The sequence below is a fragment of the Aotus nancymaae genome, unplaced genomic scaffold (assembly GCF_030222135.1).
Source record: "Aotus nancymaae isolate 86718 unplaced genomic scaffold, 86718_ANA_hifiasm-v0.15.2.pri h1tg000004l, whole genome shotgun sequence".
NCBI classification, from domain to species: domain Eukaryota; kingdom Metazoa; phylum Chordata; class Mammalia; order Primates; family Aotidae; genus Aotus; species Aotus nancymaae.
The window spans coordinates 15004173-15016426 of record NW_026988415.1 but is presented as its reverse complement, the minus strand read 5'-3'; the positions used below and the strand labels follow the sequence as shown (position 1 = coordinate 15016426).

The window sequence follows — 12254 nt, the reverse complement described above, 5'->3', positions numbered from 1 at the left end:
AAATTTTGTTCACCTGTTTTTCTTCCTTATTAGACTGAGAATTTATTGAAGGCAGAAGCTGTGCCTTTTTTTTTTTAAATCTCTTTTTCCCCTCCAGCTTTATTGAGGTCTAATGGACAAATAAGAATTGTACATATTTAATGTATACAACCTGGTGTTTTGATAAGAAGCCATATCTTGTTCCTTTTCAAATCTCCAGGGTCTGGCATAATACCTGGCATACAGAAGATGTCTGTAAATGCCTGCTGAATGAACGATTGGAGAGCAATTGGAGGCAAAGGAGCAATTGCAGTCTGGCAGTGAAAGTAGACGAATCCCATAGTTTGAAGGCAAATAAGAGCAGGGCAGTAGATGCCACTGGAGCAGGTAATAAGTAGAGAATCAGATCCTCCAGAGCATGAAAAAGATGTAATTAAAACAGCTTTGAAAAGCTTTAGAAAGCAAGAGGTACAGCTCTTTCTGGGAGTCTTGAAGGCAGCATGGGAGGGTAGGTGTACAAGATAAAGTAGCTTAGCTCAGATGGCCCTTTGCTAAATAAGTCATGAGATTAATGCCTTTGCTGAGAATGAGGTGGAAAAAGTGAGATCTGGAGCCTGAAGAAAAAAACTGGAAAAGTGTTGGTGAGAGTGTATTGGTGAATCAGTAGGAGATGACTAGATCTCACGCTATATCGGCAGGCATTAAGGGCATGTTGCCACAATCTGATTCCTTTCTGTAGGCCTTGAAATAACAGGCTGCATCTATCAGTCATGCTAATTGGGACTGGCTACCAGACTTGGGGCCTGGAAGTAACTGGAGTCACTGATATCTCCCTCTCCTGAACTCTCTCTGTACTTCCTTTCCATGTTTTAAGGCACTCACTGTAGTGTATCTCCTATTGTAACCAACTTTTTCTTGCTAGATTGTAAACAATTGAAGGCAAGGGCTGTGTCTTACTGTTGTGTTGTACCTCAGCATAGCGCTTTGTACATAATAGGCAGATGTCTGTGCCAGCCACACATCTCTAATACAGCATTTATCACATACTGTATATGTTTGCTTGTTGTTGCCTCTTTTTGACCATGAGCTCAGAGGCAGGGATTGAGTTGTATTGATCTTGGTCTCCATTGTGTTTGGAACTTAGTAGTTTTGCAAGTGTTTATTGAATCAGAGTTTGTTGAAATGAATGCATGGATGAAATAATGAATAAAAGATAGCAACATGTGGGGATTTGGGGGGAAACTTAAAAGGATGGCATACTGCACAGGCACTGCATTTTGTCACACAATCATCTGTCTCATCTTGGCATCAGTAAGTGTGTAAAGCTGGTAGAAAATGATGCTGGGGAACCTGTTTCCTATACACCATAAATGTTTGGAATACACATTCTGGATCTTCTTATGCAAATCTTTAGCCACTCCCTTTCACAGCATAGGGTCTTGGGTTAAAGGGCTAAGAGTTCCTTGCAGCTAAATGGCTAAGTCGTCCACCTTTATTAGGTACCTGTTTGAAAAGTTACCACGTCGCAGCTCCACGGTCACTGTTTCCTTGGGAAATTAAAGTTGACATTACAGACAAAAGTAAAAAGATTGACAAAACAGTATAGAAATAACATTGGATCAAGACAGTGGCTACAGGAAAAATGGCTCTTGAAAAGCATCTTCAAGTTTTCACTGGTTAAGGCTTTTTAAAAATTTAAGTCTGTGAAGCCAGTAGAAAATAACAAAAGCTAACCTTTATATAGGGCATACTATGTGCCTAGGCGTTATTGTGTGGTTTACATATATTATCTCATTTGTCATAACTTCTTTTTGAGACAAATACCATTATGATCTCCATATTGGACAGGATGAAACTGAGGGACTGAGAGGTAGTACAAAGCGATCAAGGTCATAGAGCTATTAGAAGTGGTGGAGCTGGAGTTCAAACCCAAGGGATCTGGCTCCAATACACCAAGGCGGAAAGCACTCGTTTACGTGTCTGGCTTACACGTATAGATTATAAAGACAATCACCTTCTCTTTTCTGATTATGATAATCCCAGCATTTATGTAGAGTCTGTTATATGCCAGGGATGGTAGTAACACGCTTAAGTTACATTCTTTCATTTCTTCCTTACCACAAACCCGTGAGGCACTATTTTTATCCCCATTTCAAAGACAAAAAAAAAAATTAAGATATAGAGGTTAAAACAATTCGCCCAGGATTGAAATGCAGGCAGACTGACTCCACTACGAGCTTCTCAGTCTTTCCTGGCAATATAATGAACGGAGGACCTCAAAGAGATGCCACGACAGTACAATGAAATAATGGATGTGAAAAGGCCTTGGCGAACAAGTGCAAGGGATAAGGCCTGTCTACGTGAATCAATGTTGTGAACTGGTTACCCAGGGCCCCTGTCCAACGGTTTCCAGTCCCAACCCTGCCCCTTCTCCGCCCAGCCCACAGCGATATCTTTGAATCTCTTTCTCTATCTCCGTGGATCCGGCCCCCAAACACTTGGCTGAGTGGCGAAGCGGAGAATAGAAGGTACGCGCGCGAGCAGGAGGCGGGGCCTGCCGCCTCGAGTCGTACAGGGGTGGTTTCTGCACTTGCGCCGTGGTTCTGCGGCTTCAGCTACCCCCTCTCTGCGGCCAATCAGGGCCCGCGGCGCGCTCGGAACGTATCAACGCTCTGTGGGTCGTGTGCGTGCGAGGGGGGCGACGTAAGGGCGCTCCGCGAGCCCGTCTCTCCTCGAATGAAAGGAAACAACCTCCGGCGACAGAGCCCCGCTCTCAGGCACTGCCGGAGAACCGAGACCGACTTCTTTCTCTTTACCCTCATTGGCGCTTCTCTCCTGCCTTACGTCTCTGGGCCCTGCCGGTGAGTCCCTACGGAACCCTGGGGCCCCCGATTCTCTGCCCGGCGGGAGAAGACAAGGAGGATGGCGGTGGCCAGGCCGCCGCCCCTGCCCGTTGTTAAAGGGGACTCTTGGTGGTCTCGCTTTATTGTCAGGGACCCCAGAAGCGTCGCTTATTGTAGGCGCTTGGCGGAGAGGCTGCTGAGAAAGTGCTTTGGAGGTGCAGAAGGAGAGGTTAGGCTTACGCCTAGACTTCGGGGGAGGGGGTGCAACATTTGAGGAGGGAAAAAACTGGGAATTTTTAGTTTTTACCATTGCTTAGAACATATTTGGGAAGGAGAGAGACTCCCAGTTTGGGAAGAGGAAGAGGAAGAATTGTTAGGATGGCAAGAGAGATAGCCATACGGAATGAGAAAAAACTCCGGGGTGGGGGGAATAAGGGGTGAAACTGAGGTATAAGGGGAAGCTTACAACGAAGACTGAGAGAGGGCTAACTCTTGGGGGAGGGGGCATAAAGAAAGTGGTAGGATGATATTTTCCTGGATTCGGGAGGATTGGAAAAGGACGATTAGGGGATCCTGACTTTACGACGGAAAGGAACCTGCTGAAGTATTTTAGAGGAAGATAGTTTTGTGACTTTAGCGCTTGGTTAGAGGGAGATCTTGTAATCTAGTGTGTATTGGGGGAATAAATAACGGAGAGGACTAAGGACTAAGTACTAAGGACGGTACTTTATGTGTACCGTCCTTCATTAGATGGATGAACAGCGCGGTATTCTTTTCCAATTTCCATTCGTTTCGATATTCTGCGTGGAAGTTGAAAAATCTTTTGTTTTTAGAAAACCTTTTATTTTCATCGCCTTACTACGTAATGTCAGGTCTTATTTATACTGTTCAAATTCTTTCTCTCCCCTTGGGTTTGAAACAACTGGAAAATTCCTTTAGTTTCCTTTTGAATAACCGCAAAAAGCAGTGCGAAGCATGTAATAATATCGTGCAACCAAATTCAGGTGCCCTTCCGGTACATCTTACTCGTTTATTTCTGTCCACTGTAACTTTCCTGTTACAAATACTGCTTCTTTGGGGGATTACGTTTGTTATCTATTTTGATTTGTATATTTCAGTTTGCGTTCACATGGAATGTCTCAATCTTCTGGAACTGCAGTTTTTGTTGTTTTGTTTGTTTTTCTGTGAAAATGATTTTTCAGATTCCCGGCATTGAATGAGCTCTCGAGTTGGTTCTTGAATGCTCTCTCTGATGTTTCAGGTTATTCCTACCTTGGTGCTTCGCGGCATCGCTTCAGTTTAGCCATTCTAGCTTTTATTTTTTTTTCCAGGCATTTAAATTATGTATTTCACGCTGTTACTGTTGCCTCTTCATTTCTGCCTTGTAGTATTTTCCATATTGCGATGTTTCTTTTAAGGAAAAGCCTTCATTGTTGCGTGAAAGCATCAAACTTTGATCTCCGCATGGCCTGAAAAACCTTTCAGACTAAAATTAAAATGCCATAAAACTGTGAATCATTATGAACCCCTTAGTATTGGTCCTTGGAATGCCCTTATTCTACTTAACTAGAGACCACAAATGTGACAACATTAGATAAAAATCTGTACTTTTATGATAAGGATATTTTTGCTAGAAGTCATTGTTTCCATGATGTTCTCCACTTCATGTTTTACAAGGAGGCTGTAAAAAAATTACCAAGATATGCACAGATGTATTATTTGAATTTCAGTGGAAAAATCCATTTAGTCATTGCACATTGGGGAAAGTTTTTAATTGGTTTGGGGCACTTTTTTTGTGGCTCTTCTCACTTTACAAATTAAATTTAAACTGTTTACAGAAAAAAAATACACTAGAATATTTTTGAATGCAAAATAAAGTATATGTTTTTTTCTCTTTTAGATTTTGGGGTCTTCGATATATAGAAAAGCAGGTTCTCAAAATTAGGATGAGAAATGTGCCTGTATATACATTGGAAGAGGCAGAATTCAATATAGATAGAATTTTGGGGATGCCATTTCGGAATTAAAGAATACGAAGTGATTATTTTCCACACTAGAAATTTTCTTTATCTTAAGCCAGTTGTATAGCCACTGCTAGGATTGTATGGAAATTACACATTAAAGATGTCTTACAGATTTGATTTATACTGTGCCATCCTTTCAACTGGCCAGGATGACCGAGAGTAATGCTGAATACATTATTATGGTGATTTCAGAGTGCCTACTATTCATTGCGTAGTAGTAAAGAAACTAATTTAGAACTCAAATATAATAGCAAATTCTGATGCTATTTACAGATTTCGGTATTTTGCATAGTTAATTCTAAATTTTGGGCAGCTATGTTCTTGATAAAGCAACCGAACACATACTTCCCTGAGCAAATGCAAACACACTTTCCTTTTGTTTCTTTTGTTTCTCTGTTATGTCCTTTTTTTTTCTTTAATCCTAAAAGTATTTGCTGCCTGTTTTCAATCAGTTTCACGGTTTATAGCCAGTGCTATGAATACAGTACCATGGTAAAGTATCCGTTGCCATTTGGAAGACTGAGATATTTAAAATTATAGATAGCATTAAGAGTTTGTGAAACCTATCAAAGCAGAGACTGTCAGGGCCTTTGAAGTTGTGTTAAAAAGAAAATTCTAGACATAAATGGATGAGAAGACATGTTTTCTTTGTGGCTTCAGGTTAAATTTTGATTAAGTATCTGAATTTTTATATTGAAAAGCACTGAATAGTTTGTAGATAATACCTTCCTAGCATACAGCTGCTACTGTTCTTGCTGGTGAACAAATGCCTCTAAGAAAACTGCAATATAGTGTTAGACAATTTTTTTCAACGTAATATTGAAAACTTAACATATGTGGACAAATGGAAAGAATTTAGCAAATTAATTTTAAGACAAAAGTTTGAGATTTTTCTTGATTGTGATGTGTGTTGTGGCAACCTGGGTCTTCAACTGCTTAGTCCTGTTGATTTGGGAAAACTATGCAAATCGAGTAACTGATTTTAAATTTCTTCTGAAGAATCCATATTAAGATTGATGATATAAATCTGAAACCTTTCATGTTAGAGCTTTCCTTCCCTTTTTTTGTTTGTCTACACTGTATTACCTATAATTATAATATGACCAAATTTAAGGCTCATTCGAAAAAAATTTCTTCCTTCACGCAATATTACTAATTTAAGTATGGAAGTTACTACATTTAGAAGACCACTATCAGTTTGTGACTTTAATTGATAAGCCAACTTGGGGTAAATCTTAGAGTCATTTAATATGATTGTTTAAAAAATAATTGGGTCTTAAAGTCTGCATTTTTGAATAGACAGTTCGAAGCTTAATTTTTTATTTACTTGAAAATGGAATAGACTAGCAAAAATTAATTTATTAAAGTCATATACCTGATTTTTTTAAACCCAGAAATAATTTTAAAAGTGCACCAAAGTCATAGTTAGGTAGATTGATTTTACTTTTATTGTTTTATCAATATGTGAACGTTAAGAAATTGTTCAAGTATTCTGAAGTTTCCTCAGTAGCTTTTGCTCTGTTCTCAAGAGGTATAATTCTTTATCTCCTTGAAGGGGCACCTAGCTATGCATGAAAAGTATTTTACATTAATTATGCCAGGAGGTGATAATTTAATATTATACATTGTATATTTTTATCCACACAGAAATAATGCCAGTTATTTCACATGTCCTCCAATTTGGGAACAGTTTGATTTTTCTCAATTACTCTAAACTTAATTTAGCTATCTGTCTATGTATCTGTATTTATTATGGAGGCATCGGCTTTAATGTTAATTTATGTATACTAAATAACCATTTAAAAATATATATATTAAAACCTAGGTCAAACATTAAACAACTTACATGAATATTTATAAACTGATTTTAAAACAAAATGAACTTTGTTACCCTTCTTTTTCTTTGTAGCATTTCTTGGGGCTTAGAGTGGCTTAATTTGTCTATACTAAATAAACATTTAAAAATGTGTATATGAAAACCTAGGTCAAATTTTTAACAACTTACATGAATATGTATAAACTGATTTTAAAATGAAATTAACATTGTCGCCCTTCTTATTCTCTGTAGCATTTCTTGAGGCTTAAAGTGGCATTCTAAAGGCAATTTAAAAATCATGTCAAGCTCAGTTGAACAGAAAAAAGGGCCTACAAGACAGCGCAAATGTGGCTTTTGTAAGTCAAATAGAGACAAGGAATGTGGACAGTTACTAATATCTGAAAACCAGAAGGTGGCAGCGCACCATAAGTGTATGGTAAGTATACTGGCAGCAACGGAGACCTTGAAACCATTCAAGAGAATCTTAATAACATGTGAATGTCTGAATACTAAAAAAAAATGAAAAACAAAAAAAAAGCTCAGTTAAATTTTAAGAAATGGTTTATCACTAATACTATGCCATTTTTACTAGAAAATTACCATTTAAATTTAACATCTTATTTACTGTTTTACTGTAATTAATTTATATATGAACCTTAATTTTTTTTTTAAATGTAATTTATAGCTCTTTTCATCTGCTTTGGTATCATCACACTCTGATAATGAAAGTCTTGGTGGATTTTCTATTGAAGATGTCCAAAAGGAAATTAAAAGAGGCACGAAGCTGGTAAGTTGGTATTTCTGCCTCTTGAGAATAAAAATTATTTTAAACTCATTAAATCGGAAATTGCTTATTTTAGAGTGTATTGCATTATTAACTGAGTATAATTTTAAATTGCAGCCTTTTTTTTCCTGAGCCAGCAAAATCCAAGGCCGAGTTTATCTTATTTGCCACTCAACAAAAAGGAATGAGTCAATATTTATACCATTCAATTTTTTTTGCTTTTCAAAGAGAATTAAAATCTTTTTGGAGGCTGTTTACTTAGAAAACAAGCAGTTTGGTTAATTTGAGTATATATTGTGTTAAAGTCTTCATTCAAGTTTATTTTTCATAATTCTGATATGTTTTCATCGCTATGATAAAGTTATTATGGTCATTACAAATGAAGATGACAGTAGCCTCTCAACAGGAAAATGTTAGCACTTGCTGAAAAAAGTATTTTACTGTAGTTCAGTTGTATAACACAGCATTTATGACTTTGGATAACTCAGTGGATTTCACAGGAGCTGTTGTTCTGAAGCTGCATTAGAGTAATGTTCCCGTCATCATCTTCACTACCAATAACCATATTAGTGAGATATTACACTGCTCTATTGGAATAGTAGTGTCATCTCAGTTGGTACTTATGACACATTATGGTTGACTTTGGAACAATTAATGGGAAGATTTATTTTTATTTTTCTCATTTGAACTCTTTATTAAAATTACATCAATAAATGTACCTTTAATAGCTTTACTATCAAGTTTCATTTTTTTAAAAGATGGGTTTTGCCAAACATATAACTGTGTTTGTAGTTACTAAATAACCTCTTATTTCACAAAGACTCTGAGATGGTAGTTTTTGGATGAAATAGTAATGGGAAGAGGGGGGCTATCATTTTGATGATCAGTAATAATACATTTTAAAAAGTAATCTTCTGTTAATAGTTTTACATAAAAAGCAATATGAAGAAATATACGTTTAAAGATGACATTTGAGATTTGCTTTAGGAGAGTCTCAAATCCTAGCATCAGTGTTAGTACAAAGGAGAATTCAGAGGTCAGACCATTTTTGTTGTAGTGAGACCTTAACTGTGAAAATGTTTATCTTCCCCATCCCAAAAACTGTAGATAGTAATAGAAAGCTCTGGTTCTTTTTCTTTTTCTTTTCTTTCTTTCTTTTTTTGTTTGACACAGAGTTTCACTCTTGTTGCCCAGGCTGGAGTGCAATGACACAGTCTCAGCTCACTCCAACATCTGCCTCCCAGGTTCAAGTGATTCTCCTGCCTCAGCCTCTCAAGTAGCTGGGATTACAGGCATGCACCACCATGCCTAGCTAATTTTGTATTTTTAATGGAGACAGGTTTCACCACATTGGTTAGGCTGGTCTTGAACTCCAGACCTCAGGTGATCCGCCCACTTTGGCTTCCCAAAGTGCTGGGATTACAGACATGAGCCACTGCACCCAGCCTAGAAAGCTCTGTTTTTTAAATGTGAATTTTATTTGGTGGTTTCAAGTTTCTTCATGTTACTATGTGGATTTCTGAGAACCATAGCACTATGTTTTTATTTCCTAGTCCTTAAAATAAGTGCAGATATAAAAAAGAATGATACTTACTTGAAAGCGATTGTGCTGTAAACCTTATTACTCCTTTATTTATTGCTTGACATTATGAATATCCCTGGAAAATATTTCTGTATCCTGACTTGTTAGCATTTTGTCACTTGATACAGCTTCTATAGTCAGAACAAAAGCAGTTTTGGTCCCTAATGTTGAAATATTATTAACAAATGCAATGCCTAGTGTTAATGTTACATGAAGCAACAGCATACATATGTCAACATTGCTAAATTCAGTGGAGATTTAATTTATTTGGACCTATTTGTTAAAGCATCAGAACTTTTGTACAAGTTTCACTATTATAAATTGTTTTGATTAATTTTTAATGTTATAGTGTAGGGAGATAATTTTTTCCCCAAGTGTAGCATGTTATAAATAACTAAACTTGTTCCTCGATCTAGGGAATGGAACAATATTGGGAATTGAGAACACAAGATTTAGTAACAGACTCGAGTTTGAATCCCGGCTCTGTCATTTACTAGCTAGGTGATCCTGAGTCAGTTATTTATTTCTCCAGGCCATGTGTTCCTCACCTGCCTAAGGGGATAGATAATGACAGTACTTGTCTCCCAGAATTATTGCCAGGATTAAAAGAGAAAGTATATAGGATTTAAGGTGGTGCTGAGCACATGGTTAGGACTTGATAAATAGTAGCCACCACTTAGAGTTATTGTTTTTTGTTTTGTTTTGTTTTTTTGAGACGGAGTCTTGCTCTGTTGCCCAGGCTGGAGTGCAGTGACACAATCTCAGCTCACTGCAACCTCCGCCTCCCAGGTTCAAGCAATTCTCCTGCCTCAGCCTCCTAAGTAGCTGGGACTACAGGTGCTCACCACCATGCCTGGCTAATTTAAAAATTTTTTTTATTTTTAGTAGAGACAGGGTTTTGCCACATTGGCCAGGCTGGGCTTGAACTCTTGACCTCAGACAATCTGCCCGCCTCGCCTCCCAAAGTGCTGGGATTACAGGCATGAGCACTGAGGAATAGTGGCAGAAGAAAAGAACTTTTGCTCGTTTCCCTCTTCTAGAATGTCACAGCTTAAACAACTTATATAGGGGATAGGAATGTGACATTTATAGGTTTAGGTTTGAAATAATTTTTGAAACTCCTTTTAGCCTTCAATTTTGCTTCTTTCTTTATATCATATTTATATGACATGCTGTCAGGTAACCTAAATTCCAGATTTTAGTTTTATTCTCTACTATTTCCTGTGTCAATTTGACTAAGCAATAAAAGGGCTATAAATCAAATAGGAGGGCGAAAAAAAGAGTGAAGAGATTTATGTAACTAGATAAATTACATATAAACTAGGTAATCAGCTTCCCAAATTGACTTTTTTTTTTTGTGATGGAGTTTCGCTCTTGTTGCCCAGGCTGGAGTGCGATAGTATGATCCTGGCTCACTGCAGCCTTCACCTCCCAAGTACAAGTGATTCTCCTGTCTCAGCCTCCCAAGTTGCTTGGATTACAGACATGCGCCACAAGGCCTGGCTAATTTTTTTTGTATTTAGTAGAGAGGAGGTTTTACCATGTTAGTTAGGCTGGTCACGAACTCCTGACCTCAGGTGATCCACCTACCTCGGCCTCCCAAAGTGCTGGGATTACAGGTGTGCGCCACTGCGCCTGGCCACTAATTGACTTTTTAAGGCATTTTATCCTGTAAGCCTGTTTGCTCTGGCTCCTGTTCATCTGGATTTCTAGATGAAAAGTAGGTCATGAACACTCATTGAAAATCATCGAGCCGGGCATGGTGGCTCATGCCTGTAATCCTAGCACTCTGGGAGGCCAAGGCAGGTGGATGACCTGAGGTCAGGAGTTCAAGACCAGCCTGACCAACCTGGCAAAACCCCATCTCTACCAAAAATACAAAAATGAGCCAGATGTGGTGGTAGGTGCCTGTAATCCCAGCTACTTGGGAGGCTGAGACATGAGAATCACTTGAACCCAAGAGGCGGAAGTTGTAATGAGCCGAGATTGCGCCACTGCACTCCAGCCTCAGGGATAGAACAAAAGTCTGTCTCAAAAAAAAGGGAAAAACAAATTATCAAAAACTGGTGTACGGACCCCTGAGTGCTTTCAAGACAGATTTCAATCTGCACCTGGTGTTGACTCCAAAGTTGCTCACTTGCCCCAAAGAAAAGGACAGACATAAGGAGGCTGGGGTTTGAGGTTAAAGTGTATATATTGACAGCCAGGTGGGTCAGAGTTGAGGATGAGAGGGCCCAGTAGAGCAGGAGGTGCGAGTGTATGGTTTTTATGTGTTGCTACCACAGGACATTTTCCAAGGTTTTCATGTCAGCCACAAGGATCAGAGGAGGAAAGCCATTCTGTATGAGCATTTTCACCTCCTTTACACCATCTTTAATTATATAGCACCAGGATTGACCGGGGAAAATTTGCTAGAGTACTAAGGCTTTTATGATTTGAGGCCCTGTTTTTGCAGATTAGACAGATATATTTTTCCAGAATGATTTCCAGTTCCTACTGAAGCCATATGGAGATACCACATCTGTACCATCTATTCTTACTCTCCAGCCACCTAGCCAAGAAATGCAAATTTCCAAGTAAAATTATGAGTTATCATTGCTTTTTTGAATTTGTTTAAGGAGATACTTGAGAGAAGGATATTTGAAGAATTTACCGTTTCTGGATGAAGCTAGCTGGTAAGATCACTAGGTGTATCAACATTGGATAGCTATTACTCTTTTTTTTTTTTTTTTTTTGAGATGGAGTTTCGCTCTTGTTGCCCAGGCTGGAGTGCAGTGGTCCAATCCCATCACTGCAACCTCTGCCTCCCAGGTTCAAGTGATTCTCCTGCCTCAGCCTTCCGAGTAGCTGGGATTACAGGTGCCTGTCATCTGGATGAAGCTAGCTGGTGAGATCACTAGGTGTATCTACATTGGATAGCTATTACTCTTTTTTTTTTTTTTGAGATGGAGTTTCGCTCTTGTTGCCCAGGCTGGAGTGCAGTGGTCCAATCCCATCACTGCAACCTCTGCCTCCCAGGTTCAAGTGATTCTCCTGCCTCAGCCTTACAAGTAGTTGGGATTACAGGTGCCTGTCAACACCCCCAGCTAATTTTTTGTATTTTTAATACAGGCAGGGTTTCGCTATGTTGGCCAGGCTGTACTTGACCTCCTGACCTCAAGTGATCCACCTGCCTCCTCGAATAGCTATTATTCTAATTGGTACCTGTGTCAGATTATATCACAGA

General features: G+C 38.7%; 1 protein-coding gene and 1 pseudogene across 6 annotated transcripts in view; both read left to right on the top strand.

Moving 5' to 3' along the window:
- LOC105732262 (5'-nucleotidase domain-containing protein 1-like) overlaps positions 1-2844 on the top strand; it is a 93792-nt pseudogene extending 90948 nt beyond the window's left edge.
- Positions 2685-12254, top strand: part of PHF6 (PHD finger protein 6) — a 66658-nt gene continuing 57088 nt past the window's right edge. For 5 of the 6 annotated variants that reach the window (XM_012474313.3, XM_012474314.3, XM_012474312.3 and 2 more), the window contains exons 1-3: positions 2687-2840; positions 6915-7098; positions 7348-7449. In XM_012474313.3, coding sequence (XP_012329736.1) covers positions 6961-7098; positions 7348-7449 — 240 coding nt within the window. In that variant the 5' untranslated portion in view covers positions 2687-2840; positions 6915-6960. Of the gene's footprint in view, positions 2841-6914; positions 7099-7347; positions 7450-12254 lie in introns of all 6 variants that reach the window. The other variant, XM_012474317.2, reaches the window with a different exon arrangement.